This window comes from Protobothrops mucrosquamatus, unplaced genomic scaffold (genome assembly GCF_001527695.2).
Source record: "Protobothrops mucrosquamatus isolate PMUCROS unplaced genomic scaffold, P.Mucros_1.0 scaffold_13, whole genome shotgun sequence".
Taxonomy (NCBI): domain Eukaryota; kingdom Metazoa; phylum Chordata; class Lepidosauria; order Squamata; family Viperidae; genus Protobothrops; species Protobothrops mucrosquamatus.
The window spans coordinates 349766-368075 of record NW_015386089.1 but is presented as its reverse complement, the minus strand read 5'-3'; the positions used below and the strand labels follow the sequence as shown (position 1 = coordinate 368075).

Here is an 18310-nt window from a genome sequence, read left to right as displayed (position 1 = left end):
CTCTCTCTCTCTCTCTCTCTCTCTCTCTCTCTCTCTCTCTCTCTCTCTCTCTCTCCCTCCCTCCCTCCCTCCCTCCCTCCCTCCTCCTCTCTCATCCTATACTGAAGCATCCTTGACATTTCTTAAGTTCAGTTAAGGGCAGCTAAAAACAAAAGGGTACTTGAGTTGCTTTTGTTAGATCAATTAAAATGGATATAAAATTACTAGAATCCCCTACTATTCTAAATGTTAATTTAGTAAACAAAAGCTATTCATAAAGTAAGTTTTTGTGATTTTTGGGGGGGGAGAGGAGAGTGAAATGATTTTTTCTGTATTAACGCTTTGTGAGACAATGAATATGAGCTAATCTTTGATAGCATGAATGGTGAAAAATAAGTGCTTATTAATTGTCTTACAGAACCAAGCAGGCATTTCACTAATTAAAGCTGCTGCTGTTTGCTGGGACATGACAATATTTTCTTCTTTGGCATCAAAAATAGAACTGATGTAAAAAGTACACTGTTGATGCTGAACATTGCTGATGAATTGACTCAAGATTTAGTTACAATTAAAAACTATGTGTATTTAGTTTTAAATGCCGAAACGTTCTCCCCATCCTAAAGTGTCATACCATCACCGACTGGAATGTTACCATCACAATGTCCTAAAGGTGTCCTTACTCACCCATGGTAGAAGACCCTGCAGTATTTGAGCAAGTCCTGAGTGGGGTGTCGGCCACATCCTCATACATTTGCGTGGGGACAGTCCGAGACAATGATGCTGTTCAGGGACAAAAGTGACTTCTTGACATTTGCCAGTCTGGTGCAAGAAAGAGTTAAGCAAACATTTTGCCAGACCCAGAAAGCTAAGAGACCTTCGCTTCTAAACCTGATTCAATAATGTCATCTCCTTTAAAAGGAGTGTTTAAAAAAAAGGAAGGGAAAACTGTTTCTATTTAAAGTCTTTTGGTACGGTGATGCCTCGGCCAAATCTAAAATAATGAAAAATGAAGCAGTGCAACTGGCTGTGGGTTATATTAACTGCATCGCATTTGCCCTCCAAATGTTTCAAAACAAAATGTTTTGCAGCCTCCTAATTATTTTAAGGTCATCCAGAGGACCTGTCATTATTGGGAGATTTAAAGCTGTGTAGTTTTTAAAGTGATACACAAATGTGATAATACAAAGACAGCCTACTTCTACTGAACTATCCTGAAGAGTAAGAACCCTCTGATGCCTCAGTAGAGATCATTTATATAAATGGATACTATATATCAAAGTGGAGGAATCTATGGCTTCGAGATGTTGTTAATTTACAACTTGCAGCATGGCAAAGGAGTGCAAGAGTTGGCTCAGCAATATCTGAAAGACGTATCTGTGAATCTTCCCCACCCTTGAAGCCCAGCAAAGGCTATCTCTGTTATTGAGGTGAGTTACCAGTAAAGGAGAATATTTGTAGCTCAGGGTTGAAATGAGGAGTCCTTGGCGCTCTCTGAGCTTGGTTGTTTTCTTGCAGATGTTTCACTACTTAAACTAGGTAACGTCATCAGTGCACTAGTGGGTATTGGAATGTCTACAAGAAAACAACCAAGCTCAGAAAGCACCAAGGACCCCTGAAGTGAGTTAGATGGAAGAGACACAGACCACTATAGAGAACCTGTTTGACGTAGTGATTAAGGCACCAAGCTAGAAAACAGGAGACTGTGAATTGTAATCCTGTTTTAGGCATGAAACACCAGCTGAGTGACTTTGGGCTCGTCACTCTCTCTCAGCCCAACGCCCCTCAGAGTTCTGAGAAAAACAGGAGGAGGAAGGAGTACCTACCGCGTTTCCCCGAAAATAAGACTGGGTCTTATTTTATTTTATTTTTTTGCCTCCAAAAGAGGCACCAGGTCTTATTTTCGGGGGATGTCTTACCTCCGGCACTGACAGCCACGCCCAGCAGGTCCGTTTCTTCTGGGGCTGAAGGATCAGCTGCATTCTGCAGCTGCATTCTGGCCTGCATTTTGCAGTCAGGCCTTCCCTATGCAGCCGAGGACCGAGCTATGAATTCAATCCATAGCTCAGTCTTTGGCTGCAGAGATCTTGCAGAACCGAGCTATGGACATGAATTGAATCCATAGCTCGGTTCTTGGCTGCAGTGGCCTTCCAGGAAGGCCTGTGACTGAGAAATGCAGGCCTGGCTGCAGAAGACATCGCAGAAGAAGTGGGCGGGTGAGGAGAGGCCTGGCTGCAAGGTAAGTGGGTGCGGGGCACGTGGGGCAGATCCACCCCCCGACCCCCACCCTAGCTTGATTTTTAGGTGTGTGCCTCGCCCCAAAACTAGGGCTTATTTTGGGGGTTGGGCTTATATTAGGTCCACCCCAAAAATCAAGCTAGGGCTTATTTTCGGGGTAGGCCTTACTTTTGGGGAAACACGGTATGTCCATTACTTTGAGTTACTTATAAAGTAATAAACACAGGATAAAATTCTAATAAATATAACTTCTAACATAAAGTTAGGCAGAATGAAGGTTTATATTCAATAGGTTGTGAGCTTCTCTTATTTAATTTGATAAATGAAAATACTTTTTTTAGCTTGACTCTTTGGTTCTCTCTTTGTAGTTTCCTTGGCAACAGCCCTATGTTGGCTTGTTGTTGCTCACTTCCAGATAGAGGGTGAATCCTCTATAAGTACATTTGTTCTTACCTTTTTTTCCAGATGAGGAGATAAAAACCTAAGAAGCAAAAGGTGAAAAAATAAACACTGAATAAAAAGAACTTTTCATTTTGTTCTGTGAATTACAAAGCTGAAGCTTGTTTAGCTGGATGTTGCATCCAGTATTCTGTATGTTCTTCAAACACCCCTGCTATCTACACAGCAGTTGTGTTTACACAGCTTGCTTGTCCGGTCACTAGCTTCACTCACAAAACATGCTAAATCATCATTAGGGGTTTGTACAAATTAAGATTCTTTTGTTGAGTTTATGATTCAATGCATTGTGCAAATAGGAAATAATTCAGTAACCAAGTTAAGCATAGTGGGCATGCCAACAACAGATAATATGACACTCAAGAGGAAAGAGAAATTTATTTTCATTTCTTTGGCTCAATGTGAATTAAGCCAAAGCTGAGCATGAATTTGCCCTGGTCACCGCCCACTTGTTTCAAAAGGTTGGTTAGGAGCTATACAACATGATTATTGCCTAGCTATATCAACATCCTATATTTCTGAGAGAATGATAAAAAAAGTTCCCTTTTTCATAAGAAATGAACTACAATATCTTTTCCAGGCAGTGTATTAATAAATATTCACTGAAAAGCAGAAATGGGCCATCCTTACAAAATAGGCAGAATAATGACTACTCTACTTCTAGAAGGGTTAAAGATGAGTTCTTTTAAAAACTAATAAATGGAATGTGTATATTATGGCATCTATGGGTAGGGCTTCTGAAATAAAGAAAAAAGATCAGTCTACATACTGGGGGCATCAGATTCCTGAGTTAAATGGGATGTGTATATTATGGTATCTATGGGTAAGCTTATGAAATAAAAAAAAAGATCAGTCTACATACTGGGGGCATCAGATTCCTGAGAAGATTTTTCCCAAGTCCATTTGTATGAGATGGAGATGAGGTGACTCCAGAACTGGACTCTCCTGAAGAAGAGACATAAGGGGGGAAAAAACTATTTTTATTCAGATTACAAGAATAAAGAACACAGAAAACCCCAACCTAATCACCCCAAGGTTATCTCTTAAATTCCAGTTTGTCCCCCCCCCAAAAAAAATCAAATAAACCCTAGCAGTTACACTACTGAGAATTTAAATAAGCAATGAGATCTAGGCCATTTCATAATTTATTATTGATATTTTCACTGGCTTATTCTAAGAGCAAAATCTATACCTAATAACGCAAGACTCCTTTTGGCGTTTTCTTGAATTCTGCTAAATGTTGCAAATGGCAGAAAAGCCAAGATCTGACATTCAATCCATTTTCAGAGTAGTAAAGATATTCTTTCTCTAAACTTGCATTTTGTAATCCTCAGTGGGTTTAGAACTAATTTAGCACAGTCAAGTAAGAAAATGTAATTCAGTTTGGGATCTGTTTATGATGATGTTCACACATCCATTGTGGCTTGGTTAGTTGTAGAAGGCCTAATGGACTTGTTCAGACCATGATATCCCATAAACCATATATTGCATGCTACCTACAGTAGCTGGGTTCCCACATCAGATTAAGCCAAAATCAAGCAAACCTCATTATGGCTTAGTACAAATGCAAACCCAGTTCAAAAACTTCTTCAGCTATTAACTGACAAACAGTTCACATATGCTTCCTCAAATGCAAAGAATTCAAGGTAAGCAGTTGCAGGATTCCAATTATAATGGCTTTAGATCAGATAGCAATCTTTTAGCACACCTGTTTTTTGTATCGTTAGTAAAATATGATAGTTTTATAAAGTTCATATAAGCATGAAGTTTATGACAAGTTTTGATTGCTACATAAATACTAAAGTTGACTTCATAAACAAAGTTAACCTATGACCTGTTTAGTTGTGGCATACTGTGCAATCCAAGATTGTCTGGGTTAAAACCAGTAATAGGATTCAGCCAGTTCACACCGGTTCGGCAGAACCGGCAGCTAATTTTTTGTTGCCCAGGCTCAGAATGGACTTCTGGAAGCAGCATCCACACAAAGAACCGGTTGTTCACATATTTGAATTCTACCACTGGTTAAAACCATATGCCAAACCATAAAGAATAGTTTCCTAATAACAACAGCTGGGTTCACATAATATGTAGCCCTAAATGACTATATTCATTACTGGAACATTAACTCATGATTTGGACTTATTTCATTATTGCCATAATTGAGCCTTAGAGTTAAAGGATTGTCAATATGACTTTAAATTATTATTGCTTGTCAAAATTACATGTTCTTTTCGGCTATATACACAGAACTTAACATTGATCAAGCAATCCACAATTATGGATTCTTCATTCAGGTGAGGGAGGATTATGTGGAATCAAAGTCATCAATGGATAATATTGGAATGCACCTGAATTACATCAATGGACTGAGGAGATGCACCTTTTGGTCAACATTTATATTAATTGCTTTAGGCCAGAGAGACAAAGGAGAATTTTGATTAATCGGATCAAATTTTCTGGAACTATTTTGCTAGCCGTATGGTTTCCAAGCATTTTTAATTCTTTTCCCTTTGAATTGTACTTTTAAATTATGCTTATTATTATTACATGTATTTTGCTGTTGCTTAAGGCAATATGTGTGCGAGCATGCACAGACATGCATGCACACAAAATCCTTAGGCAAAGTCACAGACTCTATATTGGCTAACTTAAAATACTGCTGTAAGCCAAAAGAATTTAGCTCCTAGCATGCTATATGAACCTCAGCATCATGATTTATAAACAGTGGGTTACAGCTGAATTTGTAATATGGATTGTGCTTTAGTAAAAAAAAAACCAACCCTTTAGTTAAGCAATCTACGTCTAAACATATGTGATAGTACAAATTCTTTAGCTTAGCAAAATGAATAAACCCAATCTAAATTTTATATTTCTGCATTTATATATCCATTTATATATCCAGTGAGTTGTTCTCGCACATCACCTGTCAGAGATGAACTAAGATGGGCATTTTCACAAGCTGTATTTGGAGATGCCTTGTGTATAGGACTTCCAGGCAGAGAGTGACTGGCCTGTACTCCTACAAAGCCACTGGGATCTATTGATGGAAAGTCAACCACGTTGCTATTGCGTGGCTTCACCGCTGTATAAAGCTGTGCCTCTCCAGTGGACTTGTCCTCACTGGCAGGAGAAACAGAAGAAGCTCCTGCTCCACTTCGCCGGAGTTTGTTCACAACAGCGTAAGTATCACCCATGTTCTTGACAAGTTTTCTTGGCTGTTCAGGAAGTGGTGCTGGCGTTGGATCAGCAGGCACCGAGATGCTCCTAGATCAGAAAAAGGAGAGGCCGAAACGAAATACCAGAATTTCAGCATAGTGAAATTTGTCTCAATTGAAGAATTAGAAGTAGATATGCTTTGTGATGTACAGTGGTACATCTAATTGCTGCCCAGCTGAACATTTTCCACACATGCCTTTCTGAAATGCCCAGGCCTGACGCTGATATTTGGGAAATGAGGCTAGAAAGACCTTCATTGGTCTTCAATCATGTATAGCTTCTTTCCTGACTACAATGGCTGTACTCACACCAGTAAAAGACACTATCACCCTCCATACCTCCAAGATGACTTAAAACTCAACGCAAACATTTACAAGGCAAAAAAAACACAACAAAACAATACAAGCACAATTATTAAATCGACCCATATAAAACATGACATACACAAGTATGCATCAGCCTTATTAGAAGGCTTTTCACTCCCTCCTTAACATTACCCAGCGTCCACACATCCCTGGCTTTTCCCGCAAGGGGTCATTACAGAAAAGGCTCTGCTCTTCTAGGGCTGACCATCTCCCACTGCCGAGGCACCGACCCTCAGCCCCCCACTTACCGGAGGATGGAGCTTCGCTTGAGCAAGGGAGCAGCCGGTTGCCGGAGGGAGAGGGCGTCGTCATAAAGGGGAAGACGGTTCTGTGCAAAACCAAAGAGAGGGGAAGTGAAAAATGTTTTAGGTGAGGACAGCTGTCTGAACTTCCTGTAGCAGGAAATTTACCACAAGCCAGATTAACCCTGAAGTAGCCCTGTCCGTGCCCAAAGAGAGAAAAGAATAATTCAAACCGTTCCTTGAATTACTATTCTTTATTAAAACCTATCCTGGGTTTTGTTGCTTTCGGAAAATTCCTGAGCTTGGGATTTTCTTATTTGGTCTACCAAATGTCTTTATCTCATATTTAATTTTGCAATGAACATGAAGACAAAACAATTAAAATTAAAATAATGAAAATTTGCAATAAAACAATCAAAAGGAAGGAAAACTTCAAATAAGGAGCCAGTTTGGTCTAGCACAGGGGTAGGCAACCTTGGCTCTTCTATGATTCGTGGACTTCAACTCCCAGAATTCCTAAGCCAGCACAGGTATTCTGGGAGTTGAAGTCCACGAGTCATAAAGGAGCCAAGGTTGCCTACCCCTGGTTCTAGCAATTAGGGCACCAGGCTAGAAAGCAGACCATGAGCTCAAGCCCCTCCTTAGGCATGAAAGCTAGTTGGATGACCTTGGGCCAGTCACTCTCTCTCTTAGCCCAACCCACCCTACAGGGTTGTTGTGGGGACAACAGGAGGAAGAAAGTGTATTAGATAGGTTTGACGCCCGGAGTTATTTGTAAAAATAACGAAAGCGGGCTATAAATAAATAATTGATCCTTAAAATATCCCTGGAACTCAAAACCAATTTGTGTACAGTTTTAGGAGACAGGTCTAGCTGTATCTTGCTCCAAAGTGGATTTCCATTCGAGCGGATGGCTTGAATTTGGGTTCCTGTGGCAGACAGGGAATAGGATCGGACGGCATAGGAGAAAAGTGGAAGAAAGAATATATTACCCATACCCAATTGCCACGATTCATTTCAGAGACACACACACATAGAAAAACAATAAAATTATTCTGAAACAGTTCAACAAGCCTTTCATACAAAGAACCTTTGTAGAGGCGGGGAGCTGTGTCCTCCTGTAAAAGGACCAACCCGTTGTGGAAATGTCTCCAGACTCCAAGCCAACAAGATAGATGGTTGGAAGAAAGTTTTCATTGGGTAAAAGAAGCCTGTGGTAGAAAAGATTCAAACAGCTGACCAGATGCCTCTTTTTTTCCTGCCCAGCTGCAAGTTACTATTCTAAGAAGAGAAATGAATGGGGGTGGGTGGGTGCTGGGCTCTGAAACGGCCACATTTGCACTAGCGTGTCCTCCCATCCCTTTCTGCACTAGAAGCCCACAGGAGGAAATGTTCAGAGCAAGAGATATCACCCTCATGTCAAGTTTGACATCTGGGTTACAGCGAGAATGCTTCTGACTCGGAAGTCATGACAATGGTAATAATATGACCTTTCCTTGGGAAACCTCTGGAGAAAGGAGTAATCTCAAAATCCATAGCAGAAGGCATGTGTGGGTGTGGGAAAGAGGAATTTATGATGAGAGTGAAATGAAAGCAAAAATGAGGATCATTGATAGCCTGTTCCAGCTATTTTACATGCCGTATAGAATTGTGAATTAGCTACGATGCTGGACTGTGACCAGAAAGACCTAGGTTCATCTCTATTCTCAACCATGGAAGCCACTAAGGCTATGACATGCCATGGCATTTTGGGGGGTATGCCAGGCCTCGGGGCTCTTGTTGTGCTTCTCTTGTGTGGCCTCTGGAGCCTTCAAAAAGGCACACAATAAAGAGGTGCGCTTTCTTGCTGTTTTTTGGAGGCCGCAAGATCACGCAAGAACATTCTCCAAAGTTTCCAGGCTTTGTGGGTAAGCATTTATTTAATAATAAATTTAAATGATTTAATGTATTTCTTTATTATGAATCATTTCTCTTTTGTCCAGGGTATGGATGAGGTGTGTGTGTGTGTGCGTGTGTGTGTTTGACTTTGAGAGAGAGAGAGAGAGAGAGGTACCAGCAGAGTCAAGGAAGGCATTTTCTGAATTTTTGACATGCCAAGCCCAAACGGTCGGCTATCACTGCACTAAAGCAGGGGCAGGATGTAAATCTAACAAATAAAGAATAACACAGAGAAGTGTACTTTGGCTGGAGTGAAACCATAGTCTTCTCAACTTCCAGGCCACCTGTTTCTCTCTTTTTAAACATTTCACAGCAGAACCGACAGGCTCCCTGCTGAGCACTGCTCCAGCCAGCTGTGCCCACCACCTTCATGATGCTTAGCTTCACAGAAAGTTAAAACAGAAGCAACTCTTTTTCTGTTGGTGATGGAGAATATTTTTATTTTCAGATAAAAAGAGGAACCAATTGGGGCAGGGCAGGGAGAGACAATGATGGGTTAGAGCAGGGGTGTCAGACTGCCAGCCTGCGGGCCGGATGCATCACGTGGAAAGCCATGACCACCCCAGCTCCAGCAAGGGGGAAAAAGTCGTGATATGTCGCGACATGTCACATGATGCGGCAAGTTTGACACCCCTAGGTTAGAGTCTCCAACAGGGAATTTACTCAGGGCTTTTTCCATCCTGCCAGGGTGAATACTTATATAGTGGCATTTTTCCCCCTATTTGCAGAAATAATAATAATAATAATAGTAAAGTTGGAAGGGACCTTGAAGGTCATCTAGTCCAACCCCCTGCTCAGGCAGGAAACCCTATACCATTTCGGACAAATGGCTGTCCAGTCTCTTCTTAAAAACTTCCAGTGTTGGAGCATTCACCGCTTCTGGAGGCAGGTTGTTCCACTGGTTAATTGTTCTCACTGTCAGGNCTTGACTCCCTCTTCTTTATGGCAACCCCTGAGATATTGGAACACTGCTATCATGTCCCCCCTCGTCCTTCTCTTCATTAAACTAGACATACCCAATTCCAGCAGCTGTTCCTTATATGCTTTAGCCTCCAGTCCCCTAATCATCTTTGTTGCTCTTCTCTGCACTCTTTCTAAAGTCTCAACATCTTTTTTACATCGCATTGACCAAAACTGGATAATAGTATAATAGTAACATTGGGTAGAGAAAATGCAATAAGAAAGGTTAAATCTTCCTTTCTCAGCATCATTACAGCAATGAAATGGGAGCTCCAGTTTTGACCCACAAGATAGGAGGGTGGGTTTTTTTTTTCATCTTTGCATGCTGATCTCAGAATTAAATACACTAAATACAAAGGACCTAACTTTAAAAGCCAGAGTAAACATTTTGGAAATGAAAGACAACTATGGGGATTAATATGATCATATGAGTGAGGGAAATCTAAATCTAAATCCTGAGCCTCATGGGGATAAATTGTCATATCTTATACTAAACAAATAAAATGCAATGAATAATACAGGACCTGGATTTAATTTTTGCCTGCATTATAAACCAAGTATTTCAAAATAGTTCTAGTAAGGTTGCTTCAAGAAAGCAAAATTGCCTCATAACTGTCAGATCTAAAGGGAAACTCCATTTTTCATAGAAGAACAGGGAAGCCATCATGCCCTCTGTGGAAAAAGCTTGTTTGGCCCCATCTCTTACCTCTTTGAGATTTTCATAATTTGGGCAGGAAATGGCCAGGGCATCCCGGAACATTTCAGTGACTGCACGATACACAAACTCATACTGTTCCTGCCAAGAAAAGATGTGACACGGATGAGTGGGAAACCTATAGTTTTTAAACTATAAGCTTATAGTTTATTAATGCAGATAGGGATATTGTATCTAGGCTGCAAACTGTAAGCAACCATTAAATCAGTGTTCCCCAAACTTTTGTGCACCTGGGACCGGTTCCCTAGAGAGAGGTTTTTCCATGGACCAGAGGGGGCGTGGTTTCACATGCTGCCCGCATCCTGCAGATGGGGCTTCTTCGCTTGTTTGTGCGGCCCGGTTTCTGACATGTCCATGGCCCGGTGCCGGTCCACGGACTGGGGGTTGGGGACCCTTGCATTAAATGACAGCAAGGAAATACAAAAAAGGCTAGCTCTTTGCTGCCATCTAAGAAGGTGGTGGATTTGTAGGTCCTTGACTTACAACCATAACAGAGCCCAAAATTTCCATTTCAAAGCAAGACAAGTCGTTCAGTGATTTTTGCCCCATGTTATATTTTTTTTGTCACAGTTGTAAAGTGAATCATGAAGTTGTTAAGTGAATCTGGCTTCCTTAATTGACTTTGCTTTCAGAAGCAACTAGGAAGGTCACAAAATGTGGTCACGTGACCTCGATACAATTGTCATGAATCAGGAATACATGCCAGTTGTCAAGCACCCAAATTTTGATCATGTGACCATTGGGATACTGCCACGGTCAAAAGTGTGAAAATCAACCATAAGTCACATTTTTCAGCGCCATTGTAACATCATTAAATAAATGGTTGTTAGTCAAGGACTACATGTAGTTGTGGACCTACACGCATACAAGTATTTGGTACCAATTCTCAGTGGTGCCCATTGAGTTTTGCCAGGTCCAGTAAAACAGGCATAGGTTGACAGCAGGAAAAAACTGATCCTGAAGGCAATATTAGCTTCCATCCAGTGGTGTTTCTAAGAATACCCTTGTAATTTCTCTTACTATTTTAATAAATATATATGTTACCATACAATTCCCCTTAGCAAGGACATTCTTCAAGGTTCTCACTCCATAAATTACAGTTTCCTGTTGAGAAAAGTGGACTATCTATATCTTCAGACCTATCACCAGGCATTTATTTTAGCTTTGATTATAATTATTGGTTGGAATAAAGAATTTTCAGAATTCAACTTCTCTTTAGACTCAGGTAGAATGTAATGATTTAGTCCCTCTGAGATCTTAAGTGCATTATTTTCAGAAATTAGTTTCACTATTTGCGTGGTATTCCCTACGCTAATTTGTTCTTCCCAGCTATGACAGACATATCATACCAGAAGTCAGCTTCTATATTGGTAAGAAAAGGCCAGGCCTGGTATTTTGCCTCAGTCAAATATCTTGAGTTGGCTATGCGACTCACCTGGGTCTGAACAATAGCTGGCCTCTGCTTCCTCATTTCTAGGACTATATCAAAAATGCTGAAATATGGAGAAATCCTCTGAAAAAGAATGAAAAACTGACAAATGAGGACACTTTTTTTTCACAGAGCAACTTATTAATTTATGTATAGATTTATGCATAAGTTTAAAAAAATGCCCGATTCTCAATGACTCTGGATGTTTTAAATTATAAAAAGTTGCACAATAAAGTATAAGAACAAGAGATGTCTGTCCAGCAGAAGAAAATCCAGGTCAAACAAAATCAAATCTTCTATGGACTAACTACCCTTCTACCTCAAGGTCTAGGAGAATTAATTACATATTCAAAGCCTACCTGGAACACCATCAGAGTGGGATCTGGATCTTAACCGTGCCTTATCAAACAGAAGTTATCTGCATATATGTACGCATAGGCTAATTATTTTACTATTCCTTTCAGTTATAGTTCTCTTTGAGTTTTGAGAGTACCTAAATAAGAAGCTGTCTGCATGAAAAGAAGGACCAGCAACTCAGGAAGTTTTTCTGAGAACAAGAAGTACCTTGATGATGAATGGGTGAGCAAAAAATTGGGCCACCACTTACTGCAATCATCTTTTGATTTGGATTGGGTAAAGTTGAAGGGTATTTAATCCTATACACTGTGTTTGCCACTGTTATTTGCATGGGACAAAGAAAGTTCCCTTTGGAATACATGCATGGGAACACCATAATCCAGTCAGAGGTTAAGCTTTTGTCCACTTAGTCAATTCTTAAGAAAAAGAATCAGGACTATAGACCTTTCCCCATTTGCATCTAACGGATACAAACACGCCACTACCCCCACTACCCCCATCTTCCTTCTGCTATGTTTGTACAGCATGATTTTAGTTTGCCACAACTCATGAATCAGATTCATGGTTTAATTCATGCTTATCTTTTTCAATATTTAAACATGGGTTTTTTTTCCTGGAGCAGGCAGTAACCTACAGCAGTTCCAAGATGTGTAAAATCTAATGTACTTTGCTGATTATTCTGACAGTGGCACAGTCAGGGAATCCTTGGGGAAGGAGAAGTGTGATACTGTTGACCGTTTCAAACTGGTGCAGACCCACTCCTCCCAGCTCTCAGTTATTCTTCACTGCTACTATTGAGGTTTTTTCTCTGTCTGGTAGGCTGCATGGAGTTGCCAGGTTTTGAACAGAGGTTTAGAGAACTTTCCAACACACTCTGCTACTGACAGGTTTTGAATAGATATTTACAGGGCTTTTTTTGTCATAGAATGCCCAGAACGGAGTTCCGGCACCTTTTTTGGATGGAACCTTGTAGGGTAGGCAAGGCAGGTTAGATGACGTGTGTGAGTTCCGGCACCTTTTTTTTTTTTTTTTTTTTTATAGAAAAAAAGCACTGGCTATTTAGTTTTGATCCCTATATGTGGCTAAGCACTATATAGGGATATGCTTTATGTGATTAAATGCCACCAATTGCTTTTATGACCTCTTCTGAGGTAAAATGTACACCAAATAAATCGTGGCAACCTGGAATGTCTCATTGCTTGGAAGTGTATGCAGATAATCATATTAAAGGGCTATATGTGCAAATGCTTCAGACATACAGTATGTGTTACTGAACATCTTCTCTTCCTCATCATATGCCTTAATATTTTTGCAACTCAGGTTTCTCCAAGTTGATGTTCTCCCAATAAATTATACTATAATTCCTATATCTCCATAGTAGTAGATAGTATGAATCTCATAGCCCAAGGCATTTGGGAGGATCTATGTTATATCAGCATAGACACAGGCCAGAAATAAAAATAAAAAGCCACGCACACAAAGTCAGATCCAGTTTACCAAGAAATCAACTTCTTTACTTTTTTCTTGGTGAATTTGCTTAGTAGGGTCCAAGTACCTCTTTAAGCAGCAGCTGCCGTACATATTCCAATGTACAAATCACACCTGTCCGACCGCAGCCAGCACTATAAGGAAAGGAAGAGGAGAAGGAAATAGCGAGAAAGGATCTAAACAAAACCCTCTGGAATCTTGCAGATATGACTGGGCAGGTTCTACAGTGCAACGATGGATGTTTCTTAGACATTTATCCAGTATTTCTGGAGTTCTTTGCAGTTTGCCTAGATCTTCTCCCTAAATGAGGGCATAGGATTCTTTTGTAGCTTAAGGTGGAATTTTTATAGGCAATTAATTTAAGAGTTACTGTGTTGTGGTGTTGATATCACTGAAGGGAGTGTATTGGGATTTTTGACAATTTTTGCCTCATTTGTGTTAGATTTGATTGTTTTAGATCTAAAGTCAATTCTGCTGTTACTGCTTCCTGTCTAATTTTGGTGGTGCGATTTCAGGGAATTCTGGGGATCACAAGAAAGGAGTTTGTGAGTTGCCCCCCTTTGCTCTAAATATGACCACCTCACTATTTACCCTTATCTTCTCACAATTTAAGATCAACATAATTCCCCACTACTGATTTGTATAGTAATATCTTTTCGAATAATCCAACCATTATAGTGGCAAACAAATACAGGTAGTCCTTGACTTACAACAGTTCATTTAGTGACTTTCCAAGTTACAAGGGCACTGAAAAAAGTGACTTATGGCTGTTTTTCATATTTATGACCATTGACGCATCCCCACAGTCATGTGATTTACATTCAGATGCTTGGCAGCTGACTCACATTTATGATGGTTGCAGTGTCCCCAGGGGTCATGTGATCCCCTTTGGCAACGTCAGAGAAGCAAAGTCAATGGGGGAAGCCAGATTCACTTAACAACCCGTGTTACTAATTTAACAACTGCATTGATTCACTTAATGAGCATGTCAAGAAAGGTCATAAAACGGGGCAAAGTTCACTTAACAAATTTCTTAGTTAGCAAAATAAATTTTGGGCTCAGTTGTGGTCATAAGTTGAAGACTACCCTTACTGAAGGAAAAACTCAAGGAATCCTAACACAGGTAGCCCTCGATGTACGACCACAAGCCCCAAATTTCTGTTGTTTTGCCCCATTTTACATTTCTTGCCATAGCTGTTAAGTGAATCACTGCAGTTATTAAGTGAATCTGGCTTCCCCATTGACTTTGCTTATCAAAAAGTGATCACATGACCTTGGAACACAGCAATAGTCATAAGTATGAACCAGTTGCCAAGCATCTAAATTTTGACCACATGGTCATGGGGCTGCCACAAAGGTTGTCAGTGTGAAAAATGATGTCACTTTTTTCAGTGCCATCGTAGCTTTGAACGGTCACTAAATAAACGATTGTAAGTTGAGGACTACCTGTATATATTCCAGAGGAAGATGATGATCTATGTCTTTCTACCATGGCATGTGGGAATGACCTTGGGAAACAGGAGGAGGAGGCACATGGACAACTGTCATATAAAAGATATGTCCGTCCACAGAAGGAGGGGGGCGTGGGAAGGGTTTCAGAAGAGACCCTCCCTATCAATCAATCATTTAATCAATCCATTTTTATTATGGTCACAGACCAGCAAAGGGACCCTCCCTAATTTTCTGGAAAGTAAAAAGAGGGGAGAAATATTGAGGGCGGAGGGGGAGAAATAGTAAAAGGAAAGGAGAAATTCTCTTAGTCCTGCAAGATTCTGTTAATGCATGGTTCTTCGAAGTGGTCAGTATTGACTCTCAAGGGTTGATGGGGCTATCAAATATTATTATGTAAACAAAAATGTGAAATCACAACTGCCAGTTTTTTAGCTGCTGTTGGCCTTCACACTCACTGACCTCTTCCCAAAAGCCTAGGATGTTGTAATGTATTGGCATAGTATATGTGCATATCCAAGCAGTATGGCATTTTGTAATTGACAAGTGAAAATTTTATCAGTGCACTGATTTTCTAAGTGCCATCCAAGAGGTTTTGGTATGGCATGCAGTATGCCGATAACCACAGGGATAATTCATATCGTGATTATTCATAGTGTTATTAAAATAGTATTATTAAATTAGTTTTCATATAATAAATGTTTGGGGGTTGATGAACAATCTGAAAATTCATGAAGGGATCAATGAGAGTTTGGGGACCCTCATGTTAATAATTGTGTTTCTTGTCTAGATTATCTTGAAGGGCTAACTCATAATTGTGTTTCTTGTCTAGATTATCTTGAAGGGCTAACATCTTCAGTGAAAAAATTATCAATATATTCCTACTCTCTGCATCCTTTAATCATTCGTTCATTCATAAAGCCTGTTTTCTCATGTTCAGTTGTTACATTTATTTAGTAAGTCAGCAATGTGGTCTTTCTACAGGGCCTTGCCACCAAATCCTCCCGTACCTGCAGTGCACGCAGATGGGTGCGGTGTCCTCACCCTGCTTGAATCTCACTTGCTCAATCATGTTGAGGAAGTAACCATAAGTGTCTGGGATGCCTCGGTCTGGCCAAGCCACATACTGGAAATGGGAAATCACCCGTTCTTCCTGAGATCAGAAAAGTAATCACTTACATTTGTACTATAAATCAATGAGGAGACACTCCATTTAACACTTTCATGTGATAAAATATTATATTACAGAAGCGTATATATGAATCAGGTTCACAAACATATCAAATCTCACAAATACAGTCACAAAACTTTTGAACTGGTATTTTGGAAAGACCTCTTTACAACTGGGGTTCGCAACTTGGAGCCCCTAAGTATTAACCTGCCCGCAAATAGCACCCTTGCCTCCCACAAAGGTCCCCTTTTTAAAAAATGCATTAAAATATTAAATATAACAACTGTATAGTATTAATGCCATCCTCCAAGGTCAAAGGAGGCAGTGGGAAGTGCAAATGACATTTGTCTGTGTTTTGTATGTTTGTGTGTTTGTTTGAAGAAGTTAGCAAATTGATTTTCCTTGACAGTGTGTGTATCTGGCCAGGATTTATATGTATGACTACAGTTAACGTGCATGTGTGTTTCTTTTAGCATTACATTTTTCTTTTGTGCAGTGTAGACAGCTGATCTCAAACTCTGTAGAGTTTCAGGAAATGAATTGGATCTGAATCTATAAAATGCAAACTCACCTGCTGAAATGCCAGGGTAAGTACCCGCAAAATGACATCTGGGTTAAGTTCCTGCTCTTTGACCTAAGGCAGAGAAAAGAAAACAGGCTCAAAATCATTGTGATGTCTGAATTTGGGGATTCTCCTTTTCCCTCAGTTGCAAACATCCAAAATAAACCCTGGAGAGGAAAGAGTTGAGAGGGCTTTTTAAAAATCTTTTAAATTAACCCCCCATCCAATGGTCGTAGATTTCTGACAATAGTTGAGATTTCTGCAGCTCTAGTCAATTATGCTTTTTTTCCTACAGCATAGGTCAGGGGTGTCAAACTGCCAGCCCGCGGGCCGGTTTCGTCATACTGGAGCCGCGCCCACCCAATTGCCGGCAATGGCAAAAAAGCTCCGATACATTGCGTGACGTCACGTGACGTCGCGAGTTTGACATGTCTGGCATAGGTAGAACAGTGAGAGATCTGTATGGAAGTTATGTAACAAAGTAATTGATCAACAGTAGCATGTGTATCATTCAGTTCACCAACATAAGAAATGGATGATCATAAATTAACTTAGGTCTGGAAAGTATTATGTCACTGGCTCTGCTGATTGGGGAACAATGGGGATTGTAGTTCAATGCATTTAAAGGGCAGTAGGTAAGGGAAAGCTGAATCAGGGGTTTGTTTAATAACAGCTTTTATCTAAATAAGCCTAGCTTTAAATTTAAAGATAGGCTTGTCAAAGTCCCATGTAATGGATCTCTTTTCTGCTGTGGCAGCAACAGGTGGCTATGGACAGAACTTCTATTTTAAAGTTTAAGTTTCCCACAGTGCCCTGGGAATGAGAGCAATCAAATGGTAGCTTGAAGATTCAGCCCTCAAACCATGGCTGAACTCAACACAGACATAAGCATTGGTAAGCTCTGCCAAGCAAGCAAATCTTCTGCTTTGGCGGTTGTTCAAGATATTCTCAATACCCAACTTTGGGTCTTATTAGACTTCCTGTGAGTGCTCTAAATTCAGCCTTGAAACTCCAATGAGCAAACCAGGAATGATCATCTATTTTTATTGGCCTGCCTGAGAACTTCTATCGGGTTGGCTGAATGCCGGCCTGGCTTGAATTACCAGGCAATTTCTTTCACTCCTTAATTACACTTCCAGAATTTCTGAATGAGAAATCTTGATCCTTAATCAAGCTGTGGTGAGTGGTGCAGATGTCTCTGCTAGACTAGGGAAGCAATGTAGCTTGCTATGGCTTGAATTCCTCCTCCTCAACATTGCTTGCTGCCTACCCAGATATAATCATCTCACCTGTGCCACAGAGAAGGGTCCAAAATGCAAGGCTTCCTCTGAAGAAGGCCAGTAACATTCACACTTTTTCTGATTTTTTTTTAGAGGAAAAAAAAGGAGGTTAGCTAAAATTCTGACAACACTTTCCCCATCAAGCCACAAGCCTGGAGGGAAGCAGAAGGAAGCTTTCCTGCTTCCCGATGCCATTCCTCAGTTACTAGCTCTCACCTTGCCCATTTCTACTTCCCGGCAAGCCATGACAATCACCTGCAGAAAGAGAGATATTGTGAAACATGTTGAGGAAGGCAGGAGAACTCTCCGATTGGAAGGATCCTTTCTGGAGCAATTCTCAGAGGTGATCAGAATGATATTGGGTTTGAGGAAACAACACAAGTTTTTATCTTATCTTGCCATTATCTCAGTGAAAAATAAAATAAAATTATAAAATCCTTTTCATCAGAAACATTGGCACCAAATCAG

At 40.3% G+C, this 18310-nt stretch overlaps 1 protein-coding gene across 1 annotated transcript in view; it reads right to left on the bottom strand.

Annotated features, from left to right (window-relative positions):
* The window catches only part of PTPN18 (protein tyrosine phosphatase non-receptor type 18), a 38797-nt gene that overhangs the window by 2482 nt on the left and 18005 nt on the right, over positions 1–18310 (bottom strand). The window contains exons 6-17 of the mRNA XM_015824565.2: positions 18059–18097; positions 17852–17920; positions 16572–16634; positions 15840–15982; positions 13448–13514; positions 11542–11619; positions 10098–10187; positions 6500–6579; positions 5594–5934; positions 3533–3615; positions 2668–2695; positions 664–759 (exon numbers count right to left, since the gene is read on the bottom strand). Coding sequence (XP_015680051.2) covers positions 664–759; positions 2668–2695; positions 3533–3615; positions 5594–5934; positions 6500–6579; positions 10098–10187; positions 11542–11619; positions 13448–13514; positions 15840–15982; positions 16572–16634; positions 17852–17920; positions 18059–18097 — 1177 coding nt within the window. The remainder of the gene's footprint in view (positions 1–663; positions 760–2667; positions 2696–3532; positions 3616–5593; positions 5935–6499; positions 6580–10097; positions 10188–11541; positions 11620–13447; positions 13515–15839; positions 15983–16571; positions 16635–17851; positions 17921–18058; positions 18098–18310) is intronic.